The 21,873-nt window shown below is 41.2% G+C and overlaps 1 protein-coding gene across 2 annotated transcripts in view; it reads left to right on the forward strand.

The window, feature by feature from the left end:
• Positions 1–21,873, forward strand: part of IGDCC4 (immunoglobulin superfamily DCC subclass member 4) — a 55,232-nt gene that overhangs the window by 5,276 nt on the left and 28,083 nt on the right. For both annotated transcript variants that reach the window (XM_075207625.1, XM_075207626.1), the window contains exons 2-3: positions 19,409–19,699; positions 21,703–21,844. In XM_075207625.1, the coding sequence (XP_075063726.1) occupies positions 19,409–19,699; positions 21,703–21,844 (433 nt within the window). The remainder of the gene's footprint in view (positions 1–19,408; positions 19,700–21,702; positions 21,845–21,873) is intronic.

Consider the following 21,873-nt stretch of genomic DNA (forward strand, 5'->3'; position numbering starts at 1 on the left):
CTCCCAGACGTTACTGGTAAGTAATACAGAAGTGGATGTTGCTCAATCAAATTATAGGTTCATAGCAGGTGCTTGAAAGGGTGGGGTTATCCTGAAAGGATATTCCTTTCTGGATAAACCCACCCTTTCAAGCACCTGCTATGAACCTATAAATTAATTGAGCAACTTCCACTTCTGTATTGTTTGTTTGAGTGGCATGTTTGGCATCAGTAGGTGATGGGGAGTTCTGGTGCTGTATTGCCATTTGGAGGTTTTTTGGGGTACCTCTTGGTAAGTTAGCTCTCAATTTTAATACACATATATGTATGGCCCAATTATAGATTCTCTCACTGTTTAGCGATAGGGCCACCCTATTAGCAGAAGCGCCGTGAAGTGGCGGGTGATTTTACATACATTTGCAAATGTGTGCAACTGAGATTTCTGCATTTTTATGTACAAGCAGAAATAGCAGCTCCTTTGCTGGTTATAATTCTGTTCCCGGTAAGTAGCCAACTATGATTTAGCTTCACTACATTTTCCAAAAGGATAGTTAATGATGTTGGCTAAAATGTAATTATATTGCATTTCAAAGTGGACTTTGAACATTTGCATTTAAGCCTATAGATAGTGGAGGCAGACATTTTGTGCACTGAAGTAATACTATCAATTCACTAAGAACTCATATTTGATTGAGAAAGTATCTTTATTTTGTATAAAGATACAAAAAACAGACATAATAGATTACTTTCAAGTGTACTGCGATGCACCGTATCTGAAAGCGCAATACACTATAAATATAATCAGACATACTTTATAGTACAATACAAGGCATAAGTTACAAAATATGACATCCTACACTATACATCAAGTACTGCATTAGCCATGCATCAATTAAACAACACAACAGTTTCAAACAAGCAATGGATGTCATGGGAAGGCGGGTGAAGGAGGTAGATGGGGGTTCACAGGCCCGATGCTTTATTGAAGAACTCATACTTCAGTCATGGCACTAAATTCCTAGTGTATAGATAGGTAGCATTGTCATGAATGCTGATTGAGCCAACAAAGTATTTTTTTTTGTGTGTAGGTGCCCGTTTCACTTTAAAAACGCCACATCAGTAAATATTAGCTTTTATAACAGATCTCATTTCCATGGCCATACTCATCTTTATTACTGATTTAGCCCTGGAACAGAAAAGGGCAGTACAGTCAGTATGTAGAGGACACCAATGGTAAGAGGGTTTACAATAGTTATTGGTAGTTATATAACATCTCTTCATGGTCAGCTCCAATCAGTTCTGTTGCAGATGTTGGAATGTTCATCTGGTGAAAGAGACTGGGAGAAGCAGTCAGTCTGGAACAGAGATGAAATGGATGTTAGGATAATACAATGTAATACATGTTTATATGATCTCAAGAAAGAACTTGCTACATATAACAATTAATATGCCCCAAGATTGGGTGTATATTATATACTCTATTATAAATCAGGACTGCCCAAATGGCAGGTCTGGATAGACTCCAGTAAATTGTTATATTGTTGATAGTACAACATATTATGTGACTGGGCTTCCATGTACTTTAATTATACCATATTGTACCGCCCAACCTTTCAAATGGCCTAGGAGGGATCCATGATTTGGATAAGCAATTGGGCAAAACTAAGGTTCTTTTAGAGACTTGTCCTGGAAGTATAATCGTTATTAAGAGAACCCTGATGATATACAGTGATAGCAGAACATGTGCAGAGTATGGATTAGGGACATGAGTTCCCCTATATTTGCACTAACATGCCAAAAAGAGGTTTTGTTTACCAGGACAGAGGCGCTCAACCCTTTTCTCCCTGTAAAAAGACTTGAATTGTCTTTGAGAAGTCGGAAATCTGGTCTTGTCCTATGCTTTTAGTGCAACGCATTGTACACCTTTCAGTTGCAAATCTGTGGGAAAGTGCATTTCTAGGCATTCTCCATCCAGTGCATCAAAAGGGCTCAAACACACTAAAGTGACAGTAAGTACACGTCCTCTCATGATTAATTTAAGACAAAAATTAAGCTAAGCCAAACCAGGTATTTTAGGGGAAAGCCTAAAAAATTTTAAACTATTAAAGGGGGTGGTCCAAACCTATTAATGTATCACTCTTTCCACCATGAGGATTTTCAGGTGTGTCCTGGAAGTGGGGTGTATACGGTTGTATGCCATACCGCCACTTCTCCTACTGCCTTCATTGTAACACTATCACATTCAATTCACTTACATTTTCCTTACTGCCACTTCAAAATTTACATATCGCCAAGTCTAGATTTCCACTTTGACCACTGGCTGTACACATCATAAGTACATAGAGATGTTTTGTGGTTAATAACATACAAATTGTTGATTTGTACTCAAATATTGATTAAAATTTGTGACATTTAAGTTTCTGTAGTTGGTCTGAAAGCATTTTCACTCCAGCTGCATCAGTGACAAGTGTTAGCAGCTGGGTATAGGCAATGTATTTAGTCGTGTTTGACATCTAGTTTCGGAAACACTCAAAATCCTAGATAAGAAATATCAGTGTTCCCCTCTAAGCACTCTCTCCAATTTTATTTTAAAATCCTGAAAATGCCTTCCAAATATATCCTAGTTCACATTATCAAATATGTAATTAGTCCATCAGGGATTATCCCGATAATGTTCACATTATTCACCAATGTTACTATGCTCCTACTCCAGAATGTCTATTACTCAGAATAGTCTATCACTATGCATTCTGTACATAGAGGAGGTCAGTTTGTCTCGTTTACAAAGTAATGGGACTATATTGTGGCAGAGAGTTCTATATTATACTGAGGAATGTTTCTAATTACAGAGAGGACTAAATCTCTATTATATGGTGGAGAGCACTGTACTTTATATTCCAAAACCATGTCTAATTACATGAGAGACCAGTACTGTAATTCAGTACCTATTCTCTAGTGCACAGGGGTGGCTTGTTATTAAACTGCAGTCTATAGTGTTTACCTATATGTCAGTGTTTGACGAAACCTTGCAGTTAAGTCTTCTCAACGGCTATACGACAGACCTCTACTATAATTCACTACCTAAACTGTAGCGCACAGCAGTGGTTTGTTATTAAACCGCAGTCTGAATTGTTTACCTATATGTCAGTCTCAGACAAAACCTTGCAGCAAAGTTTTCTCAATGGCTGGCGCCTAATTATTTTTGAATTATATATACAGTGTAAAAACTTCACTGCTAAGATAACCAAGCTGGATTCAAACATACAGTACATATACATATGTATATCTCTATATATAAAAGAAGAAGTTTATTTTTTTGTTGGTGAATATCCTCAATACCCCTGCACCGATTGAGATGAAAGCAATGTAAACTGGTCCAGCTGGGTCCTGTCTAGGTTTTAGAGCGGTTAGGGTCCCAGTCGGACAAACTGTTGCTGTACACTGGGCAGAACTTTCATCCAGGGAAATTGTTCTGAGCCTTCCACTGGATGGATTTGGGCGAAAACTTCACAGACTGGTAACATTGGATCCCAGAAGACATACTAGGGGGGTGAGGTCCCAGTCAGACCTCCCATTGTTGTACGCTGGCCAGAACTTTGACCTGGGGAGCCTGTTCTGGGCCTTCCAGTGGATGGATTTGGTTTGTTTGTCTATCTGGTTATGTATTTGGACACTCCTGCACCGATTGGGATGAAACCAACACTTGCTTGTCCAGTTTGCTCCTGGCCAGTTTTTAGGTTGGTTAGGGTTCCTGTCGAACCTTCCCTTGGTGTTAGCTGCCAGAACTTTGACCCAGCGAGCCTCTTCTGAGCCTTCCACTGGATGGATTTGGTTTGTTTGTCTATCTGGTTATGTATTTGGACACTCCTGCACCGATTGGGATGAAACCAACACTTGCTTGTCCAGTTTGCTCCTGGCCAATTTTTAGGTTGGTTAGGGTTCCTGTCGAACCTTCCCTTGGTGTAAGCTGCCAGAACTTTGACCCAGCGAGCCTCTTCTGAGCCTTCCACTGGATGGATTTGGATGAAAACTTTACAGACTGGTAACATTGGATTGCACAAGACATACTAGGGCAGGGGTGGCCAACCAGTCAGAGCCTAAGAGCCAAAAAATACCCATAGATACGGCAAAGAGCCAACTTTACCTTTTATATATGTGTGCATTACATATGCACAGTATAAACATGTGCATACATAACACACATTATTGAAAATATAACATAATTTACAATATCTCGCTAAGTGAAAAATAATATATCCAACATTGCCAAAATGTTCATAATAATATTAGTCAACTCAGCTCTTACCTTGCTGCTGTGTCCAGCGGAGGAGGGTTCAAAGGGTACTTACATTCTCTCCACAGTAGCTCCTGCTGCTTCTGTATTCACAATCACTGTGAAGGGATCTGTTGAAGTGGGGATAATAAAAACATAAATAGCCAACATGTCCCTCAGACCTCTTCACATTCCCACCAGACCTTACCACGTGCCCCTTACATATACATCAACCTCTCCACATGCCATGAGATTTACCCACATGCCCCATACATGCCAATCAGCCCCCTCATATGCCCCATACAGGCCAATCAGCCTCCCCACATGCCCCATACATGCCAATGAGCCTTCTCACAGGCCCCATACATGCTAATCAGCCTCCTGACATGCCCCATACATGCTAATCAACCTCTTACCATGTGCATGCTATTCTGCCTCTCACATGTCCTTTTCTTACCTGTTACTCAGATGCTTTACCCCGAGCAGAGGAAGGAAGGAGAGCAGACTACACACTCTCCTCTTCCTTCCCTGATTGGATAGCAGTGATAATGTGACCTCCCTGTGTTATGCAGAGGAGGTCACATGTCGCAGGCTGCTGTCAGACGCGCTGAGGCTCCTGGCCGGCTGGGTGATTCTCTGTGGCTGTCAGCAGTGCTCTGGGTGCTGACAGCCACAGAGTATCACAGAGCTAGCCAGGAGCCTCAATTTTAAAGTCAGAGCTGCGGGTTGGCCACCCCTGTACTAGGGGGTTGTGGTCCCAGTTGGACTTCTCATTGGTCTACGCTGGTCAGCACTTTGACAAGGGAGCCTATTTTGGATGGATTTGGATGATATTTAATAGAAAAACAAAATGACACTGGGCAGCCAGCTCATGGGTGTGTTGGAAGAGCTGCTAAGCAACTAATTATTTTTAAAATGTTGACAGTTACATCCAACTCATTGATAGTGTAATAAAATTAATATTAATCCTGTGCAACGCTGGGTACTTCAGCTAGTGTGTGTGTGTGTGTGTATAGATACACACACACACACACACACACACACATATATATATATATATATATATATATATATATATATAAACACTGTGCAAAAGATTTACGCAGGTGGAAAAAAAGCTGCAAAGTAAGAGAGCTTCTTTCAGTGTTAATAGTTTATTTTTATCTATTGACAAAATGCAAAGTGAATGAACAGTAAAAAAATCTAAATCAAATCAATATTTGGTGTGACCACACTTTTCCTTTGAAGCAGCATCAATGCATCTATTCTAGGTACACTTGCACACAGTTTTTGAAGGAACTTGGCCGGGAGGTGGTTCCAAACATCTTGGAGAACTAACCACAGATCTTCTATGGATGTAGGCTTGCTCAAATCCTTCTGTCTCTTCATGTAATCCCAGACAGACTCGATGATGTTGAGATCTGGGCTCTGTGGGGGCCATATCATCACTTCCAGGACTCCTTGTTCTTGTTGACGCTGAAGATCGTTATTAATGACATTAGCTGTATGTTTGGGGTCCTTGTCCTGCTGCAGAATAAAGTTGGAGGCAATCGGACACCTACCTGATGGTATTGCATGATGGATAAGTACCTGCCTGTATTTCTCAGCATGGAGGACACCACTAATCCTGACCAAATCCCAACTCCATTTGCTGAAATGCAGCCCCAAATTTGCAAGGAACCTCCACCATGCTTTACTGTTGTCTGCAGGCACTTATTATTGTACCTCTCTCCAGCCCTTCTTCAGGGAGCAAGACAGAGCAGTTTGGCATTGAGCATTACAGCCATAAGTTCAAGACACATTCTGTGGACTAATCGAAAAAAAGATTTCCTGAATCAGTTTCCATTATTGTCTAGATAAGAACTTTCTGCTCAACTTTTCTAACCTTCAAAATGTCCATGCCATGAATGATCATTAAATTGTAATAGGCTGTATTCCTCCCAAACCATCATTTTGTAATATTCTTGCATCAGAAGCTAGGATCTTGTACCCATTGTTTAAGCTGTTAAAAACTATAAAAGCTTTCCTCACCACCTTCAAATCTCTAAAAGTTCTTGCTTACTCCTTTAGTCAATGGGTCCAGTTTGTTGAAAACTGATGCACCCCATCCTTTGAGAGCAGCTATGGTGACTACTGACACCGTAATGTAGTGATACAGAAAACGTATATCTCTTCTCCGCCTATGACTCTCATTATATGTAGTACACTGGCTGTAGGTGGTGGATCTGGTTTCTTACTGCTAAGTGAAGAACCTGTACTTGTCTCTGGTGGTAATGATAGTGTAATTTAATGAGTGTCTACAGACAAATCTAGAGATTCCAATTGCTGAGGAGGAGCACAGATAGGAATAATCTTGGGACAGATGTGAGTCCAAAGGGAAGGGCTGTGAATATTGTTGCCACCTTCAGAAATGACCTGCTTCCAAACTTTCTGTGAATTTGCAGCCACATGTGATTTAAATCTGGTGTAGCTATAAAGCTATAATATCCACTGTCTTCAGAGAAGGTTACTACATCCACACTTTACACTTTGGAATCTGCTGTTGTATTGTAGGTAGTTCTCATTAGTTTGCAAATTGTAAGTGAGTTCATCAGAGGAAGCGCAAAGGATGCACACCGCTAATAGGTTACGTGTTGCACTAGTGCTCCTACTTGGACACATTTCCAGGTGACTGCCTACTTTCCGTTCTTGGAGATGATTCCATAAACTCAATGTGCGCCTAAACTTCCAGACTGATGGAGCAATCCAAAGAGCCGCACTGCGCAAAAGTGTAAATGTTGTGTCCAACTTCCTAGTACTTTAGAACTCTTTTCATTCAATAAAACTTTTCTGGTTTTTCTCCTAAAATACTATGCAAATCGCACAGCAGGTGCAAAGCTAGTTTTACACTTGCAGCCTACATTTTGCATTTCATAAATAAATTCCAGTGTCTCTACTAGGGAGTAACAGATGATTGTTTCTATATTTCAGTAGGTCTCGCTATTACAGAACACTGTATGTCTTGAGGTGTATCTATTAATAGACAGAAGCGTATCTATTAAAGTAATGAGCAGCAATGTACTGGAATGGAGTGGAAATGTATTTTAATGCCATCCTGCTAGATTCTAGACAAGAATCCACACTAAGTATAATGTTCACTACCTCTATGTGACATCCCAGATGGGAACATGCTTTAGGAAAGGGACAGGTACCACATGAATAGAAGCAATTAGCCAAAACAGAATGTCATACAATAAGTTTTGTGTACTATTTTCAACCTTACACTCAGGAATTAGCATCAGACACTATTGAGCAAACAGGTTAACTTTTCCCAGATGAATATGAATATGCACCTATATCATACTTACCTACTTTCTAGAATCTCTTTCTGGGAGAGGGATGTGACTGGGGAGGGGGTGGGGCGCAGTGAATCGCGTCATTTTGGCCCAGCGATGAAAATGCCGTTTTGTCGCAGGGGGGGGGGGGAAGGGCAAAATGACGCGATTCACCGCGAATCGTGTCATTTAGTGCTGGCTGTAGCGGGATGCGTGAGATTTGCCACCTCTCCCGGGAGTCCGTGAGACTGACCCGAATTTCGGGAGTCCACCGGACATTCCAGGAGAGTTGGCAAGTATGACTTATATATGTGCCAGTGGGTAAATAGGCACCTTTGCAGTAAATGAACCTTAGGGAGAAATCTATCAATCTACGGTTTTGTTTTTGGCGGTTTTGAAACAGCCGTTGTCACCACTAAACCGTTGAATGTATTATACAACGGTTTGGAGGGTTAAAACTCTAAACGCTGGTGATTTGTCACCATAAGTGTGCCAATTAAATAGTGACCCATCATAAAATAATAAGTGTTGCTCCCGTCACATTTTATTATTGCCCCTTTAGCAGTCAAATAATATTGTCCTCTTAATTTCATTATAAAATAATATTGCACCCTTAATTTTATTATAAATTCATTTTGCCCCCGTGAGCTTAGAAATTAAATTGTACTTGCCCCATAATTCATAAGTCACAGGTGCCTTTTTCTATGTTATGAATGGCAAGATAGCTCAAACAAAAAATACAGTAATTGAAGTCACTTAATCAATTTAAAAGTTCACAGCAGGTGCTAGAAAGAGGATGGGGTTATTCAGGAAAGAGATAAAAACAGTTTGTAACTATACTATATGACTATGTGACCCAATGTCTCTCATTGTTTAGAATTAGGACCACTCTATTAGCAGGAGTGCCTTGACGGGCCGGTGGCTTATCATATATTTGCAAATTTGTGTCACTGAGACTCCTACATTTAATGTACTAATAGAATAGCAGCTCTGTTACTGGTTCACAGTGGTGTGATGAGTGATTGTTCTGTGTTTATCTCTTATAAGAGCTCATACAGCATGCTGATTGTATCTAGTACATTCTAGAAATTAGCTAAAATCTGATTGGTTGCTACAGGTAACACCTCCACTTTTCCTTTGTAGAAGCTTTAGCAAATTTACCCCCTATTACAGCGGTTCCCAAAGTATGCGCCGCGGCTCCCTGGGGTGCCGCGGCGCTGTCACAGGGGTGCCGCGATCGCCCTAGCAATAAAAAGAAGAAAAAATTATCCAGCGCCAGATCCTCCTCCTCACTGACTGCCGGGCGTAACGTCAGCCTCAGTGAGGAGCAGCAGCAGAGAGGACATCAGGAAAGAAGGCAGCAGAAAACAAGGAAAGAAGGTAAGTAAAGGAAACGAAGAGTGAAGGGGGGCACAGAGAGACACGCTGAAGGGGGACAGAGACACTCTGAAGGGGGACAGAGAGAAACGCTGAAGGAGGACAGAGAGACACGCTGAAGGGGAACAGAGAGACACGCTGAAGGAGGACAGAGAGACACGCTCAAGGGGAACAGAGAGACACGCTGAAGGGGGACAGAGAGACACGCTGAAGGGGCACAGAGAGACACGCTGAAGGGGCACAGAGAGAGACACCGAAGGAGGGGGGACAGAGAGAGACGCCGAAGGAGGGAGGACAGAGAGACGCCGAAGGAGGGGGGACAGAGAGAGACGCCGAAGGAGGGGGGACAGAGAGAGACGCCGGAGGGGGGACAGAGAGTGTGAGATGACGAAGAGGGGGGCAGAGTAATATGGTGAAGGGGCGCAGTGATATGATGAAGGGGCACAATGTGATGGTGAAGGGGCCTAAATACATCTTACGTTATTTTTACCCAACTACTTAAAAAACGGGACTACCCGGTAATTATTATGGCTAGGGGTGCCTTGGAAAGATTATGGTGACCCTAAGGGTGCCTTTGAACTGAGAAAGTTTGGGAACCACTGCCCTATTGTCTTTTATGTCCATGGTCAGTTTTTTGCCTGTTGCAAAGGTGTATGTGGAGAACTTGAATCTCTCTTTCTCTGCTGCTCTCTCCCAATGACATATACCCTTATTTTATGACATTTAGTCCTCCAAACTTAGAGTGGACAGACTAATGCCAGTATGCCAAATTTCCGGGTAGCTCCTGTTCATACTGAACACAGGTCTACCCGGGTCTCCATGGCAGCATTACAAAAGGAGCTCTGATTGGCTCCTCTTGTGATGTTTTTTTTCTTTCAAACTTTAACATTATTACCCCATTCATATTGCATGAAAAACCCAGGTTTTTGCCGGGACAAGCCCAGACGACCCCGGTTTAGGCGCAGTATGAATGGTGTTTTAATAAGCACATTAACGTCACCCAAATCATGCTTCTTTCACAAAAGGAGGTCTGTGGATATTGCCCTCTTATATGTAATTGATCCTATCATAGCACACCTTGTTTCGGTGTCCCATATGTATTTTTGTTTCAAGTCAGTCTTCGTTTCAGTAATTGCAAATTTTTTTTCTTATAATGTTTATATTCCAAGGACTCCTGGGGGTAAATGTATCAAGCTGAGAGTTTTCCGGCGGGTTTGAAAAGTGGAGATGTTGCCTATAGCAACCAATCAGATTTTAGCTTTCATTTTGTAGAATGTACTAAATAAATGATAGCTAGAATCTGATTGGTTTTTCAAACCCGCCGGAAAACTCTCGGCTTGATACATTTACTCCCTGATGTTCCTATATTAGCAGGATTAGTGGGTATAAGATCTTATACACCATTGTGCAAAATAGGCATGGATCTAACGTGCTAAATGGAATTCTATGATAAATTGGCTTTTTGCTATGGTAGACTTATGCCTTTCTCACAGGGCTACGGTGTGGATTTGTGAGGTCTTATAGGGCAGAAAAATGGTTTCATCATATTACCATTTTTTTGTGTGTTTTTTTTTTTTAAATCTATCTCCTAGTTTCTAGTTCAACACCTTTTTAAAAATAAAAATGATTTTTAGATGTAGCAATAGATATCAAATGAACGAGTGTGATCATTTTCATTTCTTTTAGAAAACACACACACACGTACATATTATATATGGCATAGCATCCTTATTATTTACAGAGGAGAATACATTATCCCGTATACACAGATTAGCCACAACATTAAAACCACTGACAAGTGAATTACATTGATTATCTTGTTATAATTGCACCTGTCAAGGGGTGGAATATATTAAACAGCACCAATCAGCTCTTGAAGTTGATGTGTTGGAGGCAGGACAAATTGGCAAGTGTAAGGATCTGAGCAACAAGGACCAAAATGTGATGGTTAGACGACTGGGTCAGAGCACCTCCAAAATGGCACGTATTGTGCAGTGTTCCCAGTATGCAGTGGTTAGTACCTACCAAAGGTGGTCCAAGGAAGGACAACCGGTGAACTGATGACAGGGGTGCCCAAGATTTATTAATATGCGTGGGGAGCAAACCCCACAGAAGAGCTATTGTAGCTGGTTATGATAGAAAGGTGTCAGAGCACACAGCTTACTGCATATGAGGCTATGTAGCTGCAGACCAGTCAGAGTGCCCATGCTGACCCCTATCCACAGCCAAAAGTACCTACAATGGGCACGTGGAGCGCTAGAACTGGATTATAAATCAGTGGAAGAAGGTGGCCTGGTTAGATTAATCACATTTTCTTTTACATCATGTGCGTGGACATCCGGGTGCGTGTGCATCATTTATTTGGTGAAGAGATGGCACCAGGATGCACTAGGGGGAGCTACACAATGTTAGGCAGGTGGTTTTAATGTTGTGGTTGATCCGTGTATACTACTAGGGGAAGAATTTGCACAATTGAAATACACAGAAGAAAATATTTTTATTAAAAGTCAGGTGTAATTGTTTTCTAATTAAGTAGGTATGAACAGCGCCGGTGCTAGGGTCCTTGGCGCCCTAGGCACAGTGTGAAAATCGCCGCCCCCCCGTGTGAAAATCGCCCCCCCCCCCCCTTTAAAAATCGCCGCCCCCCTTTAAAAATCGCCGCCCCCCCCGTGTAAAAATCGCCGCTGCGCTTCCCTCCCCATGTCTTTCTTTAACTTACCTGCATGAAGCTGCTCCTCTCTGCTCTGTCTTCTCCCCTCCACTCACAGACACTGTCGGGCCGTGATGATGACATCATCACGGCCTGTCACTGTCAGTGAGCGGAGGGGAGAAGACAGAGCAGAGAGGAGCAGCTTCATGCAGGTAAGATTCAATAGCCCCTTCCCTCCTCTCCTCCCCGTGGATTTCCGTTTTTTTTTAATTTCGAGGCGCCCTGTAGGTCCCGGCGCCCTAGGCAATTGCCTAACCTTGCCTAATGGGAGCGCCGGGCCTGGGTATGAATGAGTCCATGTATAGGGCACCACTCAATGCACACAGCACTTTATAGCATATATGACAAACCTATGCCAGCCTGTAGAGAGCCATTGGCAAAGTGCAAAATCATTTACACATGTGTTTGTATATACCGAGCACAATTAAAGGCATTTATATACTCCCTGTCCCAATGTACAATATCAATTAAAAATACCAGCTATGTCAAATATTTCAGCAGAGGTAACATCCTAGCTACCTGGTAATAATGCACACATGTCAAAACCAGGGTTACACAAAGAATACACATTATGTAATATCAGTACAGATATCTTGTCATTTGATAAATTGGTTTAGCATGTTGAAAATCTAAGGATACTGAGAGAAATGAAAAAACATCTCCTGGATTGATCTGCATAGATTTTATGCGGGCAGCACTGTGGCTAAGTGGTTAGCACTTCTGGCTCACAGCACTGGGGTCATGAGTTCAATTCCCGACCATGGCCTTATCTGTGTGGAGTTTGTATGTTCTCCCTGTGTTTGCATGGGTTTCCTCCAGGTGCTCCGGTTTCCTCCCACACTCCAAAAACGTACTGGTAGGTTAATTGGCTGCTAACAAAGGTCCTGAGTTCTGGCGGTTCCATAATACTTAACCTACTTTGTTTTTACCAATATCAATGACACACAGAAGGAGTACTTTTTAAAGACCCTGTATGAATCAGTCTTTTACCTCTAGCTAATGTTTCATCATCAGGGCATTCAAATATTGTCTTGGATGGCATTGCTATTGAGTCCACGAATCTTAAAAAGAAGAATGAGTGTACCATTATGCTTCAAGCCTGGAAAGCTGTGTCATTAAAATCGACCATATTGTTCGGGAATCTTTCTTATTGTAGAGACCGTAAATGGAATCCAGAAAGATTGAAGCTATCACATCTTCTTCATTTCTTATAGAGTGGTTTGGAAAACGGCTTGGCTTAACGTGTGGCCAGCATTGTTTCTATATTACCAGAGAGCCTCTATACCTTTTATTTTTACAGGGAAGAAAGTACATTAATAATCCTGTAAAATCTTAATTTAGGGTAAGAGATTCTCAAGCTTAACTTTTTCAGCCATTAAGGAAAATAACTCATAGAAAACCGCATTGTTGCTGGCAGTATCATAGTTCTTTGCATCACCTTATGTTTCACATATACTGTGTTAAAAAGAAAACAACTCCAAAAGTGATTTCTAATATGCACATGATAAGTAGTGCTTTCAGCATTGTGTTCAAAGACAAGTAACCCTAATTAGGCAAAATAATATACTGGGCCTGACTCATTAAGGAGAGTAACGCAAGATAAATAAGTAACTTTGAACCTTGGCAAAATCATGTTGCATGGGGGGGGGGGGGGGGGGTAAATTTAAAATGTGAGAACAGATTTATAATTGGGGTAGGGCATGTTCTAGATCAACTTTGAGTGTAAGTATAAAAATAAAGCTATCAAGTATTTGCGTTCTACATGAAAAAAGCCAGTATTTTCCTTATGTGCAATATAATAAACTGATTTGCTCCCCTTACATTGCAACATGGTTTTGCCAGGATTCAAAGTTACTCACTTTTTTGCTTTCCTTTTGAATCAGGCCCACTGTGCTTAAATGGTTAAATGTTTCAAAATACATATTGATCATACTCAGTGTATTCCTCAGGCAGTCTTCCATTTATTCCTAGATGAAGGACCTAATGTGGACCTGTCATTTGCACATAGTGAAAGCAGCCATTGTATGGGCTGCATGGCTGAATATACATGAGAATGTAACTCTACCATGTATAGGTAACATGTCCACTCTGAGAGGAGGCTGACATCTTCTAACCAGGTCACTGACAGACAGATAAAGCATACGTTTTATAAAGTAGGTGTCTCTAGCAAGGTGTTTTCATAGAATCTTTAGACTATTAGAAGGTGATGCCCAACATACTTAAGATGGGAGCAGCACCTAGCACAATATAACACATACGAATAAAGCTATGCATTTTCATAAATCCTAGTGATACATTATGATTCTGGAGCAGAACCTAGGTGTATCCTAACTGAGCTGATGGCACAGAAGCAAAGAGCGGAATGTTGGACATCACTGTCTCCTAGCAACTGCAAGAGACAGTTTAAAAATAGTCAAAATGTATATGAATAAGGTAAAAATGTCTGGAACAACCATTAATATTTAATTGTGGTCTTTACTATGATACTTTGATGCAAAGAAGGTAATTAGATAGGTCTATAGTTTTACAGACAATCCCTAGAATTTTACTATTCATACCATCAACACATAGTTCTCTGACCTACTTACTAGAACAAAGTACTGTTGCAATTATTAATTTTATTATCATAATATTACAGTATCGCTGATAAAATATAGGCTATTGAAAGGAATAATTACACTTGTATCCCTAATTGTTTACACTCTTGTTGTAGAAGATAAATGACTACAGTGTATGTAAAATATGAATATATAGAATATATATTTTGTCATCCGATTTAGCTGATTTCCTACAAAAAAATTTTTCACTTGCAATAAGCCGTCCCTAATTACCAGTGATGTCATTTAAAGTTGTTCCCATTTGCAGCTGTCTGCTATCTGCAATTTACATTATGTGCAATCATCAGCCAATTGCACTAAATCAGGCCTGGTCAACCTGTGGCTCTCCAGGCATTGTGAAACTACAAGCCCCAGCATGCTCTGCCAGCAGATAGCCATCCGATAGCTGGCATAGTATGCTGGGACATGTAGTTCCACAACACCTGGAGAGCCACATGTTGGCCAGGCCTGCACTAAAGGTACTCAGCTTTAGTCTTGTCTGTATCTGATGCAAATTACCTGGCGCTCTTTGTGCTGACTTTAAATCCTATGACATTTCCAGACTGACTGTGCAGTCATGTTATTTTGCAGACGGCATAGTGTTTAACTTTAATCTAGCCCATGACATCTTCAGTTCTTTGCCATTATGTAGAAAACCAATAAAAAAAAAATATCTATTCACTTGGATTTGAAAAAGAAGAATAAAAGAAAAATGCACCACCCCACCCAAAGCAAAGTGCTGGCTCTGATTTCACAGGGTTGGAACGGTTTACATTAAAGTAAAAAAAAAACAAGCCCCCTCCTCTAATATTTAACCAGCTCTAGACAGTCTGGGCTGATTTCCACTACAACAGGGAGTGAAGTCCCCGTACCATTGTGAAAACAGGCCTCAGGATGATCAGCACAGGACTCAAAAACAAGCAAGAAACAGCAACTCCCCCTCCCTGTGCCAGAAGTTACCAGTTTTTTCTAGTAAAAATCCCTCTGAGTGTTCCCAGCCCCTCTGGGCTGTGGGGGCCAGTGTAATTATCAGGACTGGAAGTGGCAACATTTTTAAGTAATCAATATTTTTAGCTACATAATCTTGTGGTGTTAGGGAATGGGGGAAATGGGAAATAGGCTGGATTAACTCTCAGACAAGAAAATACACAAATGTGCGAGAATGCCACACAAATGTGTAATACCCTATTGATATGAGCAGGAATATAAGTATGCATATAGAGGTGAATATGTAAATATATACATGTATGCAAATATACATATATAAATGGATACTGTCTCTCTTTTAATAGCCAGTCTTGTTTTATTACTGTGTTTGTCTCCAATTGTAAATTGCTTCACTGGAGCTATAGAAATTGATTTATATAATAATTATTTTTAATATTACTACTGCTCAATGGTGAAAAACATTACAATTTTTTATTACCATTTATTTATATAGCGCCACTAATTCCACAGCACTGTACATAGAGATGAGCGGGCTCGGATTCCGATAATCCGAGCTCACCCGAACAGTGCGGATCCGAACGAGATCCGAGCACTGTTCGGATATTTCCGGCGGGCAAAAAAATGAAAACGAGGCTCTGTCGTCCAAGTCTTGCGTCGAATCTCACGAGGGGTGGGAGGGAGGGCCCAGAGCAATTCCATCTTGTACCTCTTTTTTTGGCATTATGTGCTCAAGCTACCTCGGTGCAACCTTTTGGCCTAAAAACAATATTGTGAGGTGTTCAGAATAGACTGGAAATTAGTGGAAATGATTGTTATTGAATGTTATTGAGGTTAGTAATAGCGTAGGAGTGAAAAAAAAAACACAAAACTGGTTTCTAGCACTTTTTATGTTTTTTTCAAAATAAATCCGAATCCAAAACCTTAAATCCAAACCAAAACCTTTCGTCAGGTGTTTTGCAAAACAAATCCGAACCCAAAACCTCAAGCAAATCCGAATCCAAAACACAAAACACGAGACACCAAAAGTGGCCGGTGCACATCCCTAACTGTACAGAGAACTCACTCACATCAGTCCCATTGGAGCTTACAGTCTAAATTCCCTACCACACACACAGACTAGGGTCAAGTTGTTAGCAGCCAATTAACCTACCAGTATGTTTTTGGAGTGTGGGAGGAAACCCACGCAAACACAGGGAGAACATACAAACTCCACACAGATAAGGCCATGGTCGGGTGCTGTAAGGCAGAAGTGCTAAGCATTTAGCCACCGTGCTGCCCAAAACATGTCCAATGTCGTCACTGTGAATAGGACAACCAATCAGAGTATACTTATTTGTCACTACTAACCAGTCGTGGAAAGGGCTTAAGTTTATCTTTCTGGAAAAGATCACCCAGTGTGGATAATACCATGTCTGGAGAGTAGAATTGTTCTTTTGGTGCCCAAAGGTTGCAGTCTACATTTCTACTCCATTTAGAGATGTGGGACACTTTGGCGGCTAGAAAATAGTTTTGTAACAATGGAACTCCCAATCCACCCAACAGGCAAGGTGTCAAAGTAATACATTATCAAGGTAGGAAATTCCTTTTTAAACAGTGCATTCTATTGATCCAAGGAGTAGCATTTCTGTCCCACGCTTCCAAAACCTTCTTAAGGCTCTTAATAATGTATGGATGATTCACTGCATAAAGCCTAGTGTAAGAGTTGGTGAGATGAGCTCTGAGGTACTTCAGTCTAAAAGACTTCCAAGTGAAATAAAATTTGCTAGTAATTCAGCTGAGTGCAGAGAAAGATTAATGTTGAGTGCTTCATATTTAAATGAGTTAATCTTGAAGCCTAAGAAGAAACTAAGCCCTTAAAGTTGCGCAAAAGATGTGAAAATGAGAACATAGGTTACCCGTTAGTATTACCATTGTCTGCATACAGCAGAACCTTGTATTCCATTTTTGCCCTCATTCTAACACTGCTAGAGGCAAATATCTATATACCACCACAAGTCCAACATAAGGGTTACTCCTGATGAGTACCTTTTTAGGAGCATACACATGTAATGTAAAAGTTTTCATCATCATCATCATCATCATCAACATTTATTTATATAGCGCCAGCAAATTCCGTAGCGCTTTACAATTGGTAAAAAACATTAATAAAATAAATACTGGGTAATACATACAGACAGAGAGGTAAGAGAACCTTGCTCGCAAGCTTACAATCTATGGGTTCATAACATTCTAGTGCGAATATGACTAAATAGGCCCAGGCCTGCATGTTATAGATTCTGCTTTGCTGTTGCACCCGACTGAAGGCCACCTGCTTTGGACCACTTTACAATACTTGTTTGTTGACCTTGGCCTGCCTGATTTCATATTAGCTATTCCTGATGGTTTGTCTAGTTCCCAATCTGCACTCTTTCAACCCTGAATGCTTTTTCTCCCTCACTTTCAGTTTTATTAATATTCAGGTAGACAAAACACAGGCAATAAAATAATGTTTGGGAGTACAGAAAAACAGGAGGGCAACAGGTCCCGATACCTTGTTCTTCAAGGGCTACGCAATTACAGAGGGCCTGTTTCATCAAGGAACATAGTAGGAACGTAATTTGTGGTTTTAAAATCAGACCGCAATTACACGCATTAACACCTGTATTCAAGTAGAAGTGGATCTCAGGAAACGTTTCCACTTAAATGCAGCATAAGTACGTTTTGGCTACACGTTACTTCCCGTATACAGACAGACAGAGCACACTGCAGGATACGCACAATGCATATGTGCAATGTAAAGTCCCATCAGAACGCATGAAAAAATAAAAAAAATATTAACTACATTAAAACCTCTTAATACTATAATCATTCATAAAAATACATTAAAAAAAAGTTTTTTGTTTTTTTTACATGATTTACATAAATCAGGATGTTCTTAATGTCTACTGTACATAATATGCAATTTCACAGTTTGTCTTAATTGCTAACACATGTTCTAGCCTGCATACACATCAGTCATCACTATTGGTCGGCACTTACACCTGTCCTGTAGCTGGTGCAAGTAATACGGCTAAAAATCACCTCAGAGATGCTCAGAGCTTGAATCTGACGAATGTGCCTGCACTCAGCCTGGCACGCCCTTACTGTACACTGCCTACGTGTATAACCCCCTTCCCTCCCCTGTTCTGGCTTTTCAAAATGTAGTCAGAAGTGTCATTTGCGGTTGAGCTTGATTTGCATGCACTCGCGTTCACTGGCGTAAAGTCAGTTTCTGAACATGCGCAGAGCAGTTTCACGCAAAATAAGGCATTGAATGGGACTTACGTCCAAAGATGAATAGGGCCCGAAGTGTCATATACACAAGAGAGAATATTGTTATGACTGCTATTAATAAATGGGAAAGTCACATGTTCGACATAAAATGTAATTACTTGTAAATAGCACCAATCCTGTTTGCTGATGAAATCTTTTCTCCTGCAATACTACAAATGGAAATGTCAATTAAGTAGTATGAAAGATGGATGCAATTTCATATAATATAGCCACAAAGCTAATGATTTAAATGTTGGGCCAATACGCAAGTACCCAGTCAGAAGCAGCTCTTTAGTGCTGCTGATAGTTGTCATCATTATTGTGTATCGTTCCACCAGACCTCCAACATTCCCAAATGATACGCCTCCTAAAAGGTGTATTTGTAAATGTGTCTAAGTCTGATTGTGTTGTAACTGCGGGAATATACTCTTACTGCATTTGGTCTATGCATAGTTGCCTAGTCTTCCAGAATGTTGGGAGACTCACAAATTTCTCTGAGATCTCCTGCACTCCTGGGAGTATAGTGCAACCTCCCAAATTCTACCCTCTTCCCTAGTGAATTGGGTCGGGCTTAATGAAGCGTTTCACGGCAAATCATGACATTCTGGCCCCTGTTATTAAAAGCCAAAAATCGGGATATTAAGCAATGGGTGGTGTGGCTAATGATTTGATTCGCTTGGCCACGCACCCTGGACTTGGCAGCAGGGTCAAAATTGACGGTAAGTATGGGATTGTGCTTGCCCGTCCCTGTTCTGCATCTCCAGTTGTAAGTAGACCGAAGTCAACAACATGCAAATATTAATATACAGATGTATGCATATGCACATTGTGTACAATATAGAAAAACGAGCAAACAAACATATTTGCGTTTGCTGTCTCTATAAAATTATAAAATAGTTTGTTGTTATTCTCTTTGGCAGGAGAGAGCGCCTGGCTAGACCTCAGCTGCCATTCTGGCCCCACAGACACTGTGCTACTGCCAGGTCAGGACGCCATCTTGCACTGTGACCAAGGCAACAAGAATATGTCCTCTAATGTCACATGGTGGAAGGATGGAGATCAACTAATCCTAGAAGACCTCGCTGTGCTTCCTAATGGGTCACTGCTCGTATCACAGGGGGATGGAGCAGACATTGAGGGAAGTTACTTTTGCACAGTCCAGGACTCCTTGGGAGTTGTGAAGGGCAGGACTGGAACTATCAGATTGTCAGGTGGGTCCCACTGATTTTATTACCAGTGAACTTCAACCACAATAACTTGTAGTAATATCCCATAGTAGTATAAGAAAGACCCTAAACATGTATTTTTCATCCACAATCCATTAAGCCCCACTCATTCCCTGCATGAAAACAATTGTAGCCAAAAGCTGTGGATGGTACACAGCTCTCCCCTTCACTCAAATCTGCCACAGAGAGCTATGCCCCCACCCCCATATTCAACTTTAGTCCTCACCAAATAAACATATGTGGATGATGTGAGTGAATGAGAAAAATGCTACCAGCAGCACCAATCAGCTTGCATACTAGCATTGGCATGGGCTATAGCTTTGCATATTAATCCTGGCACCAGCTACAATTCATAAAACTGCATATTAGTATTGGATCTAGATATAGTGCTGCATATTAGTCTTGGCACAAGATATAGCCCTGCACATTAGTCTTGGAATCCGATATAGCTATACATTTCATTCCTACCACCAGATATGAGTTTATACATAAGTCTTGGCACAAGATATAGCTCTGCATATTAATCTTGGCACCAAATCTAGCGCTGCATATTAGTCTTGGATTTAGATATATTGCAGTATATTAGTCTTGTAATTAGATATAGTCTTGTAATTAGATATATTGCTGTATATTAGTCTTGTAATTAGATATATTGCTGTATATAAGTCTTGGCACAAGATAGAGCTCTGCATATTATTCTTGGCACCAAATCTAGCGCTGCATATTAGTCTTGGATATAGATATACTGCAGTATATTAGTCTTGTAATTAGATATATTGCTGTATATTAGTCTTGGCACAAGATATAGCTCTACATTTCATTCCTGCCACCAGATATGAGTGTGCACATTAGTCTTGGTACCAGATATAGCACTGCATATTATATATTTTCACACACCACCTCCAAGTTTACACTACGCCCCCCATCCGTTTTCAACACCTACTTCCCCCACTATTTAATCCCACTATTATAACCACCCTCCCAAACACACAGAAATACACAGCCACTTACCTGAAGACTGCTTGCTCTTCAGGTCTCTGGAGTCAGACCAACCCATCTGTGCCAGTGGCAGTGGAGTCAGACCAAACCATCTGTGCCAGTGGCAGTGGAGTCAGACCAAACCATCTGTGCCAGTGGCAGTGGAGTCAGACCAAACCATTTGTGCCAGTGGCAGTGGAGTCAGACCAAACCATCTGTGCCAGTGGCAGTGGAGTCAGACCAAACCATCTGTGCCAGTGGCAGTGGAGTCAGACCAACCATCAGTGCCGGTGGCAGTGGAGTCAGACCAAACCATCTGTGCCAGTGGCAGTGGAGTCAGACCAAACCATCTGTGCCGGTGGCAGTGGAGTCAGACCAAACCATCTGTGCCAGTGGAAGTGGAGTCAGACCAAACCATCTGTGCCAGTGGCAGTGGAGTCAGACCAAACCATCTGTGCCAGTTGCAATGGAATCAGACCAAACCATCTGTGCCAGTGGCAGTGGAATGAGAACAAAAATGTCTGCATTGAAACATCTCTGCATGTCTACCACTGACAAATCAGTCACTGTTAGTGAAGGGAGACAGCAGCCTAATTTCAGACGCCCAGGCGACTGGTCATTCAGACTGGTCATAAACAGGTTAAATACTTTTGCATTAATTGCAACAGAACCTTTTGCCAATACGGTAGGCAGGAACAAGTCACAGTGAAATCTGTTTATTCTTGGACAAGTTGGGAGATAATCTTTTTAACATCTAAGGTAATTGCCTCACTGGCCTAGAAATTGACCATCCCGATTTATATGAAATTTAAATTAATTGTAGACAAATCATTTCCATTCTGTAAATAAGGCTTATGTAGTACATCAGTGTAGACCATCTTGGCATGCTCCAATGTTTAGTTCAGTAAAAGCTGGCAAAGGCTGCTTACCCATAATGCAAACAGCTTTCACTCAGATTAGTGCCTATCATATATACCTGTGTTTAACTTTATTATTCTGTGTCTCCCAAGGGCTATCCTCCTTCCACCTTCACCCTAAACCTCAGGCTGTGTTGCAGAACAGCCCGGCGAGGTTTGAGTGCAGCATTGATGGGTCACCACCACCACACATAACCTGGCAGAGAGACAAGTCTCTGCTCCCTGTCAGCGATAGGTAAGTAAATCAGACTCCAATTGATCTGA

Source organism: Mixophyes fleayi, chromosome 4 (assembly GCF_038048845.1).
Source record: "Mixophyes fleayi isolate aMixFle1 chromosome 4, aMixFle1.hap1, whole genome shotgun sequence".
NCBI lineage: Eukaryota > Metazoa > Chordata > Amphibia > Anura > Limnodynastidae > Mixophyes > Mixophyes fleayi.